The following is a 19,056-nucleotide window of genomic DNA, read 5'->3' on the forward strand; positions in this document are numbered from 1 at the left end:
CAGGCAGAGAAAGAGAGAGAGTAGGAAACAGGCTCCCTGATTAGCAGAGAGCCCGATTGTGGGGCTTGATCCCAGCACCCCGAGATCATGACCTGAGCTGAAGGCAGAGGCTTTATTTAACCCACTGAGCCACCCAGGCATCTGGGAAAGCATATTTTAAGATAATAATGATCACTTAGTAAGTAGTTTTATCTTAAATGATGAGCCATCATGCAATTAATTAATTGTCTCTCTTAGTGGCTTACTCTCAAACATAGTTTCCCAATTTTGCTCTCAAACTCACACTGAAAAACTGAGTCAGCTTTATATTGTTTGGATTACAACATATAAAAACATCTTTATTTTATCTGACTGTGTTCAAAATAAAAATCAAGATGTTCATTAATTTGCCTGCATTTAAAACTTTGATCAGGGCGCCTGGGTGGCTCAGTGGGGTGAGCCGCTGCCTTCGGCTCAGGTCATGATCTCAGGGTCCTGGGATCGAGTCCCGCATCGGGCTCTCTGCTCGGCAGGGAGCCTGTTTCCTCCTCTCTCTCTCTCTCTGCCTGCCTCTCTGCCTACTTGTGATCTCTCTGTGTCAAATAAATAAATAAAATCTTTAAAAAAAAATGTTTAAAACTTTGATCAATTACCAATCTGTTATAAATCAGTTGTGGTTAGGAAGCATAGGTGCATTTGTGTTAATTGCAGTTTTTTGATTGGAAGCCATTCTAAATATATGAAATTAATTATAGATACAAGTTTCTTCCTTTGTTGTATTTTTAACTAGAGGAGTATGTCATTTAACTGACACCAAACTTTGTTTTCTCTCTGTGGCACTGACATTACAAATCTTCAACAGAAGTGCGTAAAAGAAGAAAAAACACGTTAGAGGGCTTTGTACCACTTCGCAAATTTTCTGATTTGGTGTATTTATGTAGAACCACGGACAACACTTCATGCAAAAACAGCCATGGCTCTTGCATTCCTTGCCCAATTGATCCTGAAATAAATCTGCAGAAAAGCCCATTTTTTGTACTTTAAGTCTTGGCTTAGCTGTTCCAAAGTCACAGATTCTAGATGTTATAACTCCTTCAGTAGTTCATTTGCTGTTTGGCCTCGTGCAAGTTGATTAATGGTTTTGTCCTTTTGTGAAGTTTGTACAGTAATTGTGGAAAACCTTAGCTAGTTCTTCATCCCAGGACCTGAAGGATGGTTATAGTTGGTGGGGTTATTAGTAGCCAGAGTCTTGCCTTGGCTTTGCCTCTGCAGAAATCATATGTGTCAATCACCTGAGAGACTGGTCTCTGATCGTTCAATCCTTCCCAACTAATTTAATTAATGTAATTCATCCGAATTCAACTTATTTTCAAGTTTAATTCAACCTAACTAAATATGCTTTCAGACCAGAAACACAGTTGATTTACTCATTATAAGAAATGGAACAGCGGAATAGACTAGAATTTGCTCCTGTCCTGTGAGTACATTTTCTCAGTAGGGAAATCTATTGTGAAACCAAATGCAGATGGATGTTCCTTCATTTGTATAGAATCAGAACAAAGGAACTGGGTGGCATTATGACTTCAGTGAAGTCTGGAAGAAGTGAAGAAATTCAAGTTGCTGAAGGGGCTTTTGCCAAACCAGCCAGAAACTTTGGAATCATCTTGGGAAGTTTCTAAAGAAGTTCAAGGATCCCCATGACACATCCTACTTTAGGCACGTCTTGGTTAAGTCAAGCAGAGATTATAACAATTAAGATTCATTAAAGAAAGGTCTCAATTGTACATAGACTTACTTTCCCACCCAAACATTTTGTTATGAAAATTTCCAGACATAAAGAAAAATAAAGAAAACTGTACAGAGCCCTATATCCACCCCTCAGATCTACCATTGACATGTTATTATACACCTGTATCTGTCTGTCTTTCCATCCTTCCATCCATCTCTCAATCTCAATCTCTTATTTTTATGCATTTACAAGTAGTTACAGGCACTAATACACTGGGGTTTTTTTTTTTAACTTTCTACTTTGAAATTTTAAAAAATTCACAAGAGTAAATATAACAACATAATGAAATCCCATGTATTTATAATCATGTTCTACCAATTGTCAACATTTTTTAAGCCTTTTTCCTCCCCTACACTTTTTTCTTGAGTCATTTAAAACAGAAAACATATTTCCTTTATAAATACAAATACTTACCTTTCTAACAGATAAGCATTTGATACATTACGTTTAACAAGATTCCTTATCTAATACCTATTCTTTGCCAATTGACCTTGTTTGTCTCAAAGTCTTTTTATATTTGATTTGTTTGAAAAAGGTTCCACATGATGCTACCCATGAACTAGGTGGTTCAATCCAGATACAAGATGACAAGACAACGTCTTTGGTGGTGGTCCCTCTGTTACACATCCGCAGGCAGCATGGGATGGCTGGGTCCAAGTGTTGGCACACTGATGCCTTTAGTAGGACGTTTACCAGTACGCAGCTTTCACAAAATTATCATTTCTTGGATGCATTCATTAATTTGGACTTATAGAATGGTGACTAATTTATTCATTTGTTGTGCATTTATTAGTTGGGAGAATTTTGTCCATCAACTTCTTGGTAATCCTGAAATGCATTTTTTTGACCGAAAGGGTGGAACAAATGATTCTGTCCCTTTACTTACCAATTTTCAGAATAAGTTGTTGCCCTAGCAACCTCCAAAGGTTTGTTGGTTGGTTGGTTGGTTTATATTATTAATTGTGGTAAAAACTCACACAGCAAGAAAACAAAACAAAACAAGACACACACAGCAAAAGTTACCATCTTAACCATTTTTTTTTTTAAAGATTTCATTTGTTTGTTTGCGAGCAAGAGAGAGAGGGAATGAGAGTAAGGGAGAGAGAGCATGAGTGGGGAGAGGGATGGAAGGAGAAGCAGACCCCTTGCTGAGCAGGGAGCCCAATGCAGGGCTTGATCCCAGGACCCTGGACTGTGACCTGAGCTGAAGGCAGATGCTTAACTGACTGAGCCACTCAGGTGCTCCCCATCTTAACCAATTTCAAGTGTTCAGAAGCACTGAGGACATTCACATTGTTGGGCACCAGATCCCCAGTACTTTTTCATCTTAAAAAACTGAAACTCGGGAAGAGGGAGAAAGAGCCTGACCTGCGGAAATAAGGCCCGGAGATGGAAGAGTGGGGGCCCCGACTCAGGACACAGGGCTGGGACTGGGAGGGAAGAGCTGGGTTAGGGAAGCACAAGAAGCAGAGCTGCTGGATCACCTCCTGCTGAGCTTCACTCGCCTCGGAGCACACCATGGCCGGGCACCTCCGCACCCCCCTGCTCCTGCTGGCCGCCCTGGCCCTGACCCTGGCACTGGCTGTGGACTTGGGTCCCAGGGCAAGCCGGAAAAATGGCAAGTCTCCAATGGTGGGCGGCCTGTTGGACGCCGATGTCAACGAGGAGGGCGTGCAGCAGGCGCTGAACTTCGCCCTCAGCGAGTACAACAAGGCGAGCAACGACGCGTACCACAGCCGCGCAATGCGCGTGGTGCGCGTCCGCAAGCAGGTCGTGGCTGGATTGAACTAATTCTTGGAGGTGGAGATCGGACGAACCAGATGTACAAAGTCTCAGCCCAACTTGGACAGCTGTCCCTTTCATGACCAGCCACACCTGATGAGGAAAACGCTCTGCTCTTTCCAGATATACACTGTCCCCTGGCTGGGCAAGACCTCCTTGGTGAAGTCCAGCTGCCAGGATGCATAGAGGACCCTATGACAGGCTGAGCCACTCAACCCCCTTTCTCCCATCCCTATCCCCTTGTAGAGCTCCTAACTTTTAGAAGGTTGGCTTTGTCCAAGTGACACCCCCTCAGTGTGCTAGTCCCAAGGGGCAATGGAGAATTATTCTGGGGGGATTTTTGGAACAGCTAAGCAACTGTAACTCCTTTAATTCCTTTCCAAATGCAGCAGTATGTAGTACATGTATTCTGTTCTATCTCAATAAAACGTAACATCAGCTAAAAAAAAAAAAAACAAAAAAAACCCTGAAACTCTATACCCATTAAACAGCTCTCCATTTCTCCCTCCCTCCAAGCCCCTGGCAAGCACCATTCTGCTATTTCCATGAATTTGACCATTTTAGGTACCTTATGTGAGTCGAATCCTCCAGTATTTGCCTTTTTGTGACTAGCTTATTTACTTTAGCATAATGTCCTTAAGATTTATGCTTATTGCTGCATGTGGTAAGACTTGCTTCCTTTTTTAAGGCTAAATCCAGAGGTTCTTATTCTTTTCAAAGCTTCCTTACTTTTTCGGTTATTTTTTTTAAATGAACTCATGATTTTCGTATATCTGCTGTGTGTCAGTCCATTGCAGTCATTGTTCTTTTTGGTGTTCACATTGTCTCATCTGGGGCCACTGGGATCCCCTTCACAGTAGCCTGTGAGGCCTTTAGACATGACTCAGTAGTCTCAGAGAGCTTCCTCTGTGATGCCAAGGTGTTCCAGGCTCATCTTGTCCATCTCCTACCCCAGAGGTGTACTACATGCTATATAATTTAGGCTCACTTTTAAGTCTTTCCTAATATTATCTTAATGCTTTTTAATTACAAGTAGACCATAGTAAGAGTATAACAAGGATATACTGTTTTTGAGCATAAAATGTGATCGGTTTTTTTAACCCCATGTAAAAGGGGCTTGACCATCTATGCCGTGATTTGAAACCATGGCTATATACTAGAACCACTCTGTCTGTGAGCCTTAAAAACGTCCCAACAGCCAGACCACACCCCGGTCCAATTTTACTAGATCCTTTAGGGGTGGCACCAGACACTTAGATTTTGCAAAGCTCCCCAGGTAGTTCCTCTAGACAATCAAAGTTGGGAATGCTCATTTAGCAGTGAACTCATAACCAAAGTAAATGGAAAAAAAAAAAAAGGTACCCGGACCCTGGAAATTATCTTAGTCCCGAATATACTAGGTTCCAGACTTTTTTGGATAAACTGTCCTTTGCTGACTTGACTATGGCACCTCTAAAAATGAAGGAATCTCCTAGGTAATACAGTACGGCCAACCTTTAATGTGTCTCCCCTTTCTGTTTTATAGATCTGAACAAGCAGCAGCAGCAGCCTTATTGAGGGCACACTTGGGTCAGCGTGTCACCACCTTGCAAGAACATGATAATTCTATCAGAGAAGAGGTAGCTAAGTCATCTCAAGTTTTCCCAGTCAAAAATATGGACCAGATGACAAGGGTCAGTAATATTTACTTTTTTAAAAAATAAGTTTAAAGTTTATGCAAAGGATTATTTGTAGAAATAGTCACATTCTTGACAATGGTTAAAATAATTTTTAAAAATATTCCATAATAAGTGAGTTTTTATGGTTGGTTTGCTTGCACATTAGGCCTTTTGCACAGAGTTTTGTGTAGGAATCTCAACTTCCTCCATACAGTTAATTGAGATCCTGGAGGTGACCTAATTAGACACAACAAGCACAACATTTTTCCAAGAACTTAGAAGCATTTTATAGCATTCTGGTTTTCTTTCTCTACTCCATACTTTAAAAATACTGAACAGTCATAGGGGCGCCTGGGTGGCTCAGTGGGTTAAGCCGCTGCCTTCGGCTCAGGTCATGATCTCAGGGTCCTGGGATCGAGTCCCGCATCGGGCTCTCTGCTCAGCGGGGAGCCTGCTTCCCTATCTCTCTCTCTCTCTGGCTGCCTCTCCGTCTACTTGTGATTTCTCTCTGTCAAATTAATAAATAAAATCTTAAAAAAAAAATACTGAACAGTCATAAATGTTAATTCAGCAAATACATATTGATCCACCTCTGTACACAGGTACCAGACCAGATCCATTGAAGAGAAAAAAAGAAATAAAAATGTGGCATCTCCTTCTGGGGAATGGCATAGTGGGATGTGTGCAATAAGAGAATACCAAAGGCTATGGGCCTTCAGAAAAAAGAGCCAAGCCACCCAGAGATCCAATGAGGGCTGACTTTACAGCAGAGGAAGTAGAGAGGTATGAGATGACCCGTAAAAGAGAGACAGAATATTAATAGACTGAGTGCAGGTGGGTGTATCAGGAAGGTGATGGCAGGGGCAACAGGGAAGTGCTGTTGGGAGCCAAAGAACAGGCCCAGGAAGTAGAACTGAGCTCTGGTCCTTCTGGTTGGAGGGCAGGATCCCTCCAAGGTCCTGAGTGGTCATGGGCCCTGTGTGCAGCATCCATCCAGCACAAGTGGGGAGTTTGTATTTGGTTTAGCAGACCTGGAAAGCCCTAAGAGTTTTTTAAGCAAGGAATCGCCTGAGGGAGAGTGTGAAGATGCTGAACAGATGGAGTAGAACCCCAAGGAGAGCAAGAGAGGACCCGGAAGCCCAGGTCTAAAGCATGCCCAGAGTAGTCTTCATGATTCTCTAGAAGGCCATCTATTCAGAGAGATGGCACTTCTAAGTTTAATGTCTTGTCACTGTGTCTTGTTTCAAAGTATGTTTTCTCATCTTCAATGTAGGGTATTCTGGCTTTGATCTTTTCTTAAGTTTGTATTTGTATCATATTCAGGGTTCAAGGATTTGACACATGCCCCTCCTGGAGGCAAGCCTTGCCACCTCAGCACTGAAGTCACACACCACTGTCACTATGCAGTCGAGTCTCTGTCATCACTTCCCCTTTCAGAGCACCTTCCATCCTTCAAGCCCCCCCTTCCTTGCCTCTATCTTAACTAAAGTAAAAAGAGAGGACAAGGATTTTTTTAAGGATTTCAAACATACACACATAGAATGATGTAATGAACTTAATATTAAGTCCCATGCCTGTCCAAGTTCATGTGTGTTGTTACCATTGCACCAGATTTTTTTCAAACCTCACCTTCTGCTTCCTTCTTCCTACAAAACCTGCCATCACCTTATGCCTCCCCGCCCTCCTCCTACTTGCTTCCTTCTGAAATCACTATTGCAGTTACAGATACAGCTACATGTTTCTCTCATGGATCCCATTTCCCTTTTCACAGATAATCTTGGATGTATCCCCCTTGCACACATTTGCATTTTGCTGCATTTTGTGTGATTCGGTAAATAAAGAACGATATTCTTTAGGAAAAACAGAACCTGTGTTTCTTAGGTCCATTCCATACTTGTTGATAAATGTGGTTCTTAAGAAGAATTTTATTCTCAGGTTTTGTTGTCCGTTTTATTCAGTACTATTTTATAACAACATTGTTTCCCATTCATTTCATTTACTGCAAGTACTTCACATTTCACCCACATCAAGGGTGACAGAAGTACTGGTATACTTCCCTTCGCTATCTAGTCATCTTGCTATTTAAGTTGTTGATAGTAGAACACATATTCCAAGTTTCAGACTACCAATTCACTCATAATTTTTCAAATAATAATTCCAGTATTAATGGGAAGGGGGCAGCTTGATTAAAAACTTTTAAACCAAATGATGTTCTGCCTCCCCTAGTATACTTTTTGTTCCTTCTTAAATCATTGTGATCTCATCTTTGTGACAATCATAAAAGCTACCAACAAATTAATGATGAAATCTGCCCTTAAAAGTAGAAGTAAGCGAGAAGTTTCTGTTTGGGACTGAAGAAATGCAAAGCCCTAAAGAACCCTGTTACCAAAATGACATGAGCAAGATGAGCCTTGTGAACTTTACAACAAAATGCTTTTGTGAATTCTAGGACTGCTTTGTTTTACACAGTCATTCTGTCACAATGAGCAAAATTTCAAGTGTCTTTGAGTTGTTTCTCTGCATTGAAACAATATACACATTTAGTATATGGGTTAAATATTTCTCCATAGATAAAAATCATAAAACTAAGAGATTTTCAAAATTTAAGAAAGCTCTACTAGAAATTACTTGGTGAAGAACCTAATGAAGCTCAGAAATATTTACTTTGATCTCTTGGGTAAATGGCTAATTAAACAGCCACATGTAAATGATGTTTACCTGTGGGTCCCTTTGCTGTCAGCTGGAGTCAATCCTGTCTCTTGAGTAAATACATCATTAAAGCCGAGGAAACTCAGATTATGTCCCCTCGAGACCAGATAAGATCCACAGCACCTGCATAACCTATTAGGTAATTACATAATTGAGCTGCTTGCTTTTAAATCATAAAAATTTGTAATTACTTTATGTGGAAAAAAGAATGAGTTGGGTGCTTCATTAAAACACTAAGTGCCTTAATACTCCTTTTTTCCTACGTGATGCCTCTTTTTGCCAGGAGAATTCCTCCAGGCAAAGCAGAGTGGCTTGCTGGTATCACCTGCAGAGCAGGTCAGTCATGTCCCTCACCACACATGCACCGCCAGAGGGACATGTGACTAGTCACAGAAATCCCTTCATCTCTCCCTAAATGATGGACAGGATTTTTGATCTTATCTCTTGAATACATGTTTGCTGGCTCTTATGAATACTTTCCTGTTTCTTTTAATTGCTACGTAGATAAAAACCCCCTTTCCCATAACTTTTCCTCTTCTCCTCCTATAACTTAGATATAACTTAAGAGCATTTTGCTTTAACTTGTGAAAAATTACTTCCAGTGTGCAAGAGGAGCGTCCTTGAGGAAGATCAATTAAATCTGTGTATTAGAAGAAAATGTCACCTGATTTTTTTAAATTTTCTTTTTTTTTTTTTGTATCTGCATTAATAGCACTGATTTATGTAGGAGAGAATTTAATTTTACTAAATGCTTTCACATTTACCTTCTCTTTATATTTGTAGCACCCATCACAGAAACTGGCCTCTTTTATGGGTAGCATATGTTTAAAAAAAAAAAAAAACGAGTAGAAAAAAAAACCCTCCAAATTTGGAATATTGAGATAAGCAAAAAGAATAAAAGATAATTTTCCGTTGGAATTGCAGTATGTGGTTCTTAATATTTAATATATTGACAAACATGGGCTGTACTGTAGGTACAAAGTTGCTTTTTTTCCCACTTGTCACAAGTAGGGTCCCATGTTCTTCTACATCATTTCAAATCGCTGTACAGATATCCCCATATGAATACTCCAGTCTCTTTTGTTTTTAATTGTTCCTCTAGTAAAAAATATTTCAAAGAACATCTGGGCCATTCAATTTTTACAGATGTCCACACTATTCCCTTAGGATGAATTTCTAGATGTGGAATTGTGAGGTCAGAAGGTACATGTATCTCTCACACTGTAGCTATGCACCAGTACGTCTCACTCTGGAAGGGTCATCAGTTACAAGGAATGAATGAAAATGTGATTTCCCTGAGCTTTTTATGAAATTGGATACTATTGACTTTTTTTTTTTGGAACAAGATTGAGAAGTACAAATGACATCCAATTTTTTTTTTTTTTTGTTCATTTGACCTTTCTATTACAATTGAGGTCAAATTTTCCCCTACCTATTTGTTAGCCATTTGAATTTCTTCTTTAATAATTTGCAGGCTCATGTTCTCTGCTCATCTTTCTATTAGGTTAGTAATTTTTTTCTTACTGACTTGTAAGAACTTTTTTTTCCCCTATAAATTGGTGCAATTTGTTGCAATATTTTGAACAGTTTGATTTCCTCCTTTCATTTATTTTAATAGTGTTTAGGACATAATGTCTTTTCCAGTAATACATTCATCTATCTATCTATGCATGTGAATCTCACACTTGATTGTTTCTGGATATAAATTAAGAGATGACTCTCGGGGCTCTCGACCTAGCAGGATCCATATTGAAACTGAACTTTGAGGAAAATTCTAGCACATTGAACCAATAACTCTAGGTGTCCTGCTGAGTATAATTCATGGGATGATTTATCTTTTATGAGATCTGAAATGTGGGGGCGACTGTGGGTGGTTCCTTCGTTAAGCAGCTGCCTTCAACTCAGGTCATGATCCCAGGGTCCTGGGATCAAAGCACTGCATAGGGCTCCCTGCTCTGTGGAGAGCCTGCTTCTCCCTCTCCCACTCCCCCTGCTTGTGTTCCCTCTCTCACTGTTTCTCTCTCTTTCTCTCTCTGTCAAATAAATAAATAATCTTTTAAAAAAATAAAAATAAAAAGTAAGATCTGAAATGTGGAGATATCACCACCAGTCATTCTGCAAACAGTGTGTGCCTTGGCATTGAATTTCCCTTTTGCCTGGCTCTGGGGAAGGCAGAAAAGTGAGAGACTAGCTTATTGATATTGACTTAAGCATCAGACTTTTTTTTTTTTTTTAAAGATTTTATTTATTTATTTGACAGAGAGAAATCACAAGTAGATGGAGAGGCAGGCAGAGAGAGAGAGAGGGAAGCAGGCTCCCTGCTGAGAGCCTGATGCGGGACTCGATCCCAGGACTCTGAGATCATGACCTGAGCCGAAAGCAGCGGCTTAACCCACTGAGCCACCCAGGCGCCCTTAAGCATCAGACTTAAACAGTGACAGTCTCCATCGCCCTCCTGGGCTCAAAATGTATGCAATCAAAGAGAGCCTTTATTAGCTAACGGATAAGTTGAAACCCAAGCATAGTCCATTCATAAGCACCATCAGGAGGCCGGTAGGAAAAGTTGTTGTCTGGTGGCATTTTTCACATAGAGAGCTCCAATTTGCAGAGCCCATTCAGTCCCAGCATGAGCTGTGTAAAGCAGCTTGTTCACTCTTCTCTGGGCTTTGTTCCTGTGCAGGTATGGGTTAGTGTTGTAGCTCTTTTAAGTCGGGGGCTTCCTTAAAAATATGCCTTTCTAAAAGGTCTGCAAAAAATACAGTTTGAGAATGTATTACAGATGTTTCTCCCAACATTACCAAACTTGTTTTTGACTCAAAACCTTCTGACTATTCCTTATCTGAGGCTGGTGTTTCTTACTGTGCTGCTTATCATTATTCCCTGCTTATTGGGGCCTTATATTGTGGATTCCTTTACGGATGACCTGCTGGGCACATCTGCTGTTCTCTGTTGGCTCCATGGTCCACTAAAGCCAAGCCAGCCATTCTCCTGTAGTAATTTGACCTTCTATCAAAATCCTTATAGATAGACAAAACTCATCTTTGAGAAATTATCTATGGAATTATCTTAAAAGATGAGTCCTTTTATAAATGTCTCTCTCAAAAAAGTAAGAGAAGTCCTAGAGAAAGGAGTATTGAGGATTGAAGATCATTTATCTTCACTTGTGAAATACACGAAATAAATAAAGACCTGCAGTATACCCACCACTCTACTTACTTCACCCTAGTCAAAAAAAAAAAAAAAAAAGAAAAAAGAAAAGAAAGAAAAGAGGGCTCAGTGTAGAACTGTCAGCAGGGCTCCTATGGTTATTAAGCATAGAAAGACTTATTATTAGAAAGACATTCAATATTAATATAGCATTTTATTTTGAGGACCAGTTGGAACGCAGCTACAGCAAAAGAAAGTCTCCTATGAAAAGGGATGCACAAAGCTTTGAAATAAATTGTGTGTCATCACACATTACTTATTAGAAGTAATCTGAGTCACTGGCAACTCCAGTTTCTATTGTCTGCAAATTCTACAGCACAAAGTGCAGGAAGTAGCAACAGTCCTTGAATAATTTTATTCTTGAGATATATGTGAAGACAGGCCATTTTGAAGTCATGCCAAGAAATTATTAGTTACAGCTATTGCGTAAGGTAAGATGTGGAAGAAATACATCTTTGAGGGATATTCAGATGTTTGGAGTATTTTACTATCAGAAAAAGAAAAGTACAGCTTTCTTTTTTTTTTTTTCCCCCAAGATTTTTATTTCTTTAGTTCAAAGAGAGAGATCACAAGTAGGCAGAAAGGCAGGCAAAGCAGGCTCCCTGCTGAGCAGAGAGCCCAATGTGGGGCTCAATCCCAGGACCCTGAGACTTAACTCACTGAGTCACCCAGGCGCCCCAAAACTACAGCTGTCAATATAGACTCTGGGCCAATTCTTTTTGTTCATATATATATATTTTTTTAGATATTTTATTTATTTATTTGACAGAGATCACAAGTAGTCAGAGAGGTGGGCAGTGGGTGGGGGAAGCAGGCTTCCTGCTAAGCAGAGAGCCCAATGTGGGGCTTGATCCCAGGACCCCAAGATCATGACCTGAGCCAAAAGCAGAAGCTTAACCCACTGAGCTACCCAGGCACCGCTTTCTGTTCACATTCTAAAATGCTTTTCACATAGCCAGGATTATTGGGTACAGAGAATTGGAGCTTAACTCTCTGTGGGACCAGACTAGATCAGAATGAGTGGAGATCTAGAAATGAGACATTCCAGGCTGGTCCAGAGACCATACTGTCAATTGAAAGATGACAGCTCAAGGACGTGGTCCTCCTACTCTTCATATCTCTCTTCCTGGACAGATTCTGGAAGCAGATGTAGTGCAGTGGTCCATGTGGGCAGCTGGGACTGGGGCACTGTGGCAGCCAGTGACGGGAACCAGCCCTGGCCTGGGCTTCAGAGGCAAGACTTTATACCCGAATCCTAGTCTGCAAGGATACTGTGCAGATCACCCCAGTACAGAGTTACCACCATGGGAGTAAGATTCAGGACTAACTTTAAACAAATGGAGGAAAAACACCTAGTTACTAGAAGTGGACCACAGACAGGTCTTGGCTGCAAGTCTAACTTAATGCCAAGTCCCTTGACCAAGGAGGCTAGAACTCCTTTATTCCCCTCCATTCAGCTGCTGCAGCCCCTAGAATGGGTGCAAGTTCAAGAGGCCAGCTAGTCCTAGGGAGGGCATATGGTAAGAGCCTTGCAGGGATGTCAAGGCCCATGGCAGTGACCTCAAAGTATGTTCCAGGCAAACTCAACAAGGCTAGATCTTCCATATTCTGCCTCAGTGATTCTCCCTGTCAAGGCATCTTCACCTTCTTTCATATTAATCACAAGGAAAGATTATTGTATTCCCTCTTCTTCCCCAGATAATTACGGTGTTACACGGCTTTGTGCTTAGACTAAAGATGACCTGTAATGTTCTGTCCAGTCCCACTCTTATTAACTTGTAGAGTCTCATGTTCGTTTCCCATGGATTGGGTTGGACACTGCCCTGTCGTCAGATACCAGTGATAGGTCAGCACCACCACCTAGGTTTTCTCTGCGAAAAGCCTGGGCAAATCACCACTTACAAGTAGGAACTGAGAGAGAAACCTACACTCTAGAAGGAGGCTTGGTTACCTCTTGCTGCCAGTATATTTGTATTTCTCAGGAGCAGAGTATACTGACCTGGAAATGAATAGACGAGAGTATTAACTTGTCCTGTTAATTGCCATTTGTTCTCTACCTCTCAACTTGGCCGTGATGAAATCTGTGCCCACCTGCCTGCCCACGAGACATAAGGTGATATGGGTAAGACAGTTCAGGGCCCTTTGAAAACAGATAGGCAGTGTGGCAGGCTAGTTTCCTGAGCTCCCAGCGGACTGATGGGCAAAGTGCGGAGTGTCTTTATCCTTGATTAAAGATGATGATTTAGAATAAGGTTAGTTTGGGGTGCCTGGGTGGCTCAGTGGGTTAAAGCCTCTGCCTTTAGCTCGGGTCATGGTCCCAGGGTCCTGGGATCGAGCCCCGCATCGGGCTCTGCTCAGCAGGAAGCCTGCTCCCTCCTCTCTCTGCCTGCCTCTCTGCCTACTTGTGATCTCTGTCTGTCAAATAAATAAATAAATAATAAATAAAATAAAATAGAATAAGGTTAGTTCTCTTTTTGCTTTCATGTATCCTCCTCAGCCATGAAGTTTTTCTACAGTCTTCCCATTTGGGGAAGTTCAGGGTCATTTCTAGAAAGATGGGGTTATTTCAAGGTCACATTCTTCCAGATCTCTTTCTCATTCCAAATCAACCATCTTCCATGCCTGAAAAACAGATTCATGCAGTGAAAGATAAATCTTGGATAAACCAGCCCAGATTAATGGAGGTGGTCACATCTCATATATATACTTTACGAGTCAAAGAACATTTCGGCATTCTTTAAGTCCTCAAAGAAGGTATCACAAGTGCAAGTGTTGTAAAGAAATTATGCTGGAAAATAATCAGATGTTGTCTCATCTTGAAGATATTTTAATTTCAGTTAAATGTCAGGAAGCAAATTAAACCCCAAGTAAAGCTTAACCTAACATTACTTTTGAAGGCTGGGTTTTTGAGACCAAGGGTAATGTGGTTAGAGTTTGTTTTTACTTCTTTATGCTTTCTTTTAAACACTCTAGGCAACAGCATTATTGAAAAAAGCCCTTACAGAAGAGTGTGAGGATAGGTCAGCTATTCACAGTAATGAATCATCTTGCAGCTTGCCATCTATTCTGAATGACAATAGTGGAATAAAGGAAGCCAAACCCGCTCAGTGGCTCAACAGTGTTTGTACAAAGGAACAAGGTAACTATTGCTATAAATTCTGTCCACAGAAAACATGCATTCAGAGTCAACCCAACACCCTCTTTCTCAGGGTATTGCCTATAAAATTAAGCTGATTAGAGAATACTTCTGATTTTAATATGCATGATATGTTCTTTGTTTTATACAACCTCTTAGGAAATATATTTGTTTTCATTTAGTCTAACAGAAATGGAAGACCTAACCATAGGTCTGCAGTTCTGCTGAATATCCAATAAGGGTTTTTTTTTTAGATTTTATTTACTTATTTGAAAGAGAGATGGAGCACAAAGGGGGTAGGGAGAAGCAGACTCCCCACTGAGCAGTAAGCCCAGTGTGGGTCTGGATCCCAGGACACAGGGCTCCATACCAGGGCCCTGAGACCATAACCTGACCCGAAGTTAGAGGCTTAAGTGACTGAGCCACCCAGGCACCCCTCCAATAAGTTTTTGTAAGTAATGAAATATTAGCAAAATGAATCTCTTGGCAGTAGATCATTTTGATCATGTCACAAAGATGAAGGTGATTCCATTAAAATGATTCCTTAATAAAATCTATTCATAATTTGTAAACATTCTTTTTAATTATAATGGAACCTTATAAAAGTTTTAACAGATGACTAAGAATCAATGAGTTTATGCTCCCCAAATTTAAGAGGCAATTTTTAGTATCTGGGAATTGATTGTTTTAGTAGTACTGTTAAGGCATGCCAGGAAACTGCTGTAATGTCATTTCTGAGAGCCATAAGTTGCTCAGGATATGCTTAGAAGTCGATATACATGCACAGGATTTGGAACTCACTTGTTTTAAGACCTATTTGAATTTGAAAGATGTTGCACTATAGTATTTTGCTTCAAGGCAACATAGAGATACCTTAGATTTAGAACAGGTTTCCTTTTGGGCACCTGGGTGGCTCAGTCAGTTAAGCCTCTGCTTTGGGCTCAAATCATGATCCCAGCGTTCTGGGATTGGGCCCATTTCTCTCTCGCCCTCTGCTCCTCCCCTGCTGCTCACGCTCTCTCCAGCTCTCTCAAATAAATAAATAATCTTTAAAAAGAATAGACTTCCTTTTAGATATGGTACAATTTCGGACAAAAAAAATTAACTAACCCACAGAAAGGGACATGGGGAGTCAATGAAAATAAAAGGAACGGCAGTTAAAAAAAAAAAAGGCAAACAAAGGTCCACTCCAAAATATAACCTTGAGATACACTTTTATCATCGCATGTTTTGTTTTTAGAAGTTTCCAGTGGCTGTGGAGATGAGAGCAAGGAAGAAAGCATGGCAGCGAAGATCCCAATCACAGGTAAAGTTACAGTGACCTGAGAGTTTCAAAAGGAATTCAGCCTTATCATGTAATCGGAACCTTCTAGGTTAGTGGTTTGTGAACTCCACTAAGAGCAAGGATATTCAGCCACTGCATACTGGAGCAGGCGATTAATCGTCAGAGCAGAACATGTGAGCTTACGTTAACATAAACTAAGATGGAAAATACTTCATAATCATGTCATATATTTACACATGTGAGCACCCCCACCCCGCAGCCTTTCAGCACCTGCGTCTGGGTGACAAGGTCAGTCTCCATGGGCAACACCCAGTCATTATATGGCAAACTACAGATGTTTCTGTTGTGACTCTTTTCTTGCCTGTGATAATTGAATGTGTATCATTAAAATAAGAGCAAGGGTTGGGGGAGTGCCAGACAGGAAGCTTGCCCTGTACCTCTGATAACTTAAAACTAACCAAAGTAGGAGGTGATTAGCTTGTCTGATAATTTAACAATTTTAGCAGTAAAGTTTCATCAAGACCTATTAATATTTCTGCACATGTATTAGGCTTGTTTAGATGCAATCTGAATATCATTACTTTTTTTTAGTTTTAGAACATCAACAGCAGCAATTAGTATTCTGAACAGCGTTCTATTTGTCGTACATCTAAATTTACTAGTACCTTATTTTGTAAAGTGGTATACTACTTCATTAGAAATTCAAAGGTCTGACTTTAAATATTTATACAAGTAAATACACCATTGCACCGAGGTACTGAGGCATGCATCTGCATATCTGGTAGTTTTGTTGTTTATAAGCAGAAAAGAATGGCTTTCTTTTATGGCAGTGCAATTCATGGCCTGATGATTAATTTTTTAAACCCATGTTTCTGTGATGAACTCTGGTTTTGAAAAAGGAGTTTATAGTAGAGCAATTATTGTATATATTCTGCATCAGATAGTATTTCACTCCAAAATACACAGGTTTTCTTTTCAACATTTTCCCAGTAATATAGTTTATTGCATTTTTATTCTTCATTTTGAGAAAACTCTGTGAGGGTCTCTTCTTTATTTTCTTTTGATGAATAGAAGTGTAGATGATCCCAAGCTGCAAATAACCAAGAAGTTATTTGGATGCTTTTCCTTTGCAGTTTACCTTTGAATGCAGAAGTATCTAATGCCCTCTGAATTTGTTTCAGTGAAAATGACAAAGGCTAATTGGGTGGAAGCCAGGAGATGACCCAGTTGCCCATTCTTACTTCTCCAGTATTCTTTCCAGTCATCCCTTGCGAGATGGGAGAGATGACTCCCCCCCAAATTAATCCAGATGGCATTTTCCACAGACTTTTAGAGTAGAAGAGAGTTAGGTACTGGACTTTCACATTTTTCTCCTTGTGCAGAAAGAGGTGTAATGAGCCTAACAAGGATTATTTGCCATTAGGATCTTCAAAGAAATTGCAATTCCAACAACCTGCCGTTGACCGATCAGTAGTTGGCAGTTTAAAAAAAAAGTACTTTGTGCTTCTTGTATGCCAAAGTAGTAGACACATAAACTAACTTGGGAAATACATAAGAAGAAAAAAAAAGCTTTCAAAGCCAGTGACTTTGTTTGAGCCTTGCCAGTTCTGTCCTGGCTACCAACTTTCTTCTGTGCTCCCCACCCACCAGATCTCCCATGAAGTTAATGTTTGAGGACCTCAGACACCTTGGCCCTGCTTAATACTGTTGTTGCACACGTCACTGAAGTTACAATCTTAAGTTCGTTTTTCGCCCCACTTTTTTGCGAGATATAATTGTCATATAACATTGTATTAGTTCAATCTCCCAAGTTTTTGATAATCTTTTTTTTTTTTGAGATTTTATTTATTTATCTGACACAGAGAGAGAAAGAGAGCGAGCGCACAAGCAGAGGGAGAAACAGGCTCCCCGCTGAGCAAGGAGCCCGATGTGGGGCTTGATCACAGGATCCTGGGATCATGACCTGAGCGGAAGGCAGCCGCTTAACCAACTAAGCCACCCAGGTGCCCCAACCATCATCTTTTTACTAAATCTTTGTGTCTTTTGGCATAATTACTTGGGGATTTGGCCCTCGGTAGAGTTAGGGCAGGTGTATCATCTGATTTAAGATAGAGTCCGCCTCTCCATTCATAATAATTTTTTGAGGTTTTTCTGTTGTATGAGCTGCATTCCTTCTAGAATATTCCAAAGAAGGAATATTCCAGAGGCTTTCCTCTGGGAGTTGAGGAGATATGGTGGCTGTCCCTGGGCTTTGGCATCAGCCATCTATGTCAGCTCTTTACTCCCTGTTCTGTTTCCTCATCCCTCTGAGCATTTCTTTCTTTTTTTTTTTTTTTTTAAAGATTTTATTTATTTATTTGACAGAGAGAGATCACAAGTAGGCAGAGAGGCAGGCAGAGAGAGAGAGAGAGGAGGAAACAGGCTCCCTGCTGAGCAGAGAGCCCGATGCGGGACTCGATCCCAGGACCCTGAGATCATGACCTAAGCCGAAGGCAGCGGCTTAACCCACTGAGCCACCCAGGCGCGCCCTCTGAGCATTTCTATTAGGAAAGCAGACATATTACCTGGCAAGGTTATCTTAAAGTTGAAATGAGATCATGTGTGTGAAAGTGCCAAGCATGTACTACACATTCAATATATGAATGCTACTTCCAGAACTGCAGTAGGCACTTGGGACCAAGACCTACCCAAGCCCTGTGCTACCATAATTCCTCATAGACAGCACTTCCCAGTAGTACCACTAAATTAATTTCTTCAAGAAATTTCCACTTGAAAACTCAATGGATGGTTTGAATGTATAAGGATTTTTACCTTATCAAAAAGGAATATTGAGGAGAGTTTCATGATATTTTAGGAACTTCTAATTACTCCCATGAAAAAACCATTTAAGAGGATGATGAAGTGATTCCTGGAGGTCTTCTTGGTGAAGGCCGCACGTTTCTGCTTGTGAGAACTCATGTACCACATGCCTGACATATCCACAGTTGAGGAAATTGCAGGGCACCTGATCACCGGGCAAGTGTTCCCGTGGTGTGCTCTAACACATGTTGCTGGGCTGATGCAACATTCCCCCCCAATCTGTTCTGTGCAATACTCCACTGAGAATATACTTTGAGGAACATGTATTTTGGGACCAAACCCTACATGATCCCTCTTTCCCTCTCTAGCCAGCACAGTGTGCCGAGGCACATTAAAGAACTTTTAGAATTTCCAATAAATGAAACATTTAAAAGTGTGAGCTTAGAGTTTCATATAACTTATCTCCTATCTGAAAATGGAATCCTTCCTATAAATGGCCAACAAAGTTGATATTCTGTGGGACACATTTTGGGAAATGTAAATATACACACATATATCTGGAATGTTTATTCAAACCTTAAGTCTAGGGGCACCTGGGTGGCTCAGTTAATTAAACGTCTGACTCTTGATTTCAGCTCAGGTCATGATCTCAGGGTCGGGAGATAGAGCCCAGCATGGAGCCTGCTTGGAATTCTATATTTCCCTCTCCCCC

The 19,056-nt window shown here is 40.6% G+C and overlaps 2 protein-coding genes across 4 annotated transcripts in view; both read left to right on the forward strand.

Annotated features, from left to right (window-relative positions):
* Positions 1-19,056, forward strand: part of KIZ (kizuna centrosomal protein) — a 129,936-nt gene that overhangs the window by 84,216 nt on the left and 26,664 nt on the right. For all 3 annotated transcript variants that reach the window (XM_045078464.1, XM_045078463.1, XM_013057048.2), the window contains 3 exons: positions 5,076-5,223; positions 14,098-14,263; positions 15,501-15,566. In XM_045078464.1, coding sequence (XP_044934399.1) covers positions 5,076-5,223; positions 14,098-14,263; positions 15,501-15,566 — 380 coding nt within the window. The remainder of the gene's footprint in view (positions 1-5,075; positions 5,224-14,097; positions 14,264-15,500; positions 15,567-19,056) is intronic.
* On the forward strand, positions 3,207-4,005 carry LOC101683368 (cystatin-C-like). The gene has a single exon (XM_045078465.1). It carries the CDS (start codon positions 3,287-3,289, stop codon positions 3,557-3,559), a length of 273 nt encoding a protein of 90 aa, XP_044934400.1. The 5' UTR covers positions 3,207-3,286; the 3' UTR covers positions 3,560-4,005.

The sequence above is a fragment of the Mustela putorius genome, unplaced genomic scaffold (assembly GCF_011764305.1).
Source record: "Mustela putorius furo isolate JIRA1106 unplaced genomic scaffold, ASM1176430v1.1 tig00000253_pilon_pilon_pilon, whole genome shotgun sequence".
Classification (NCBI taxonomy): Eukaryota; Metazoa; Chordata; class Mammalia; order Carnivora; family Mustelidae; genus Mustela; species Mustela putorius.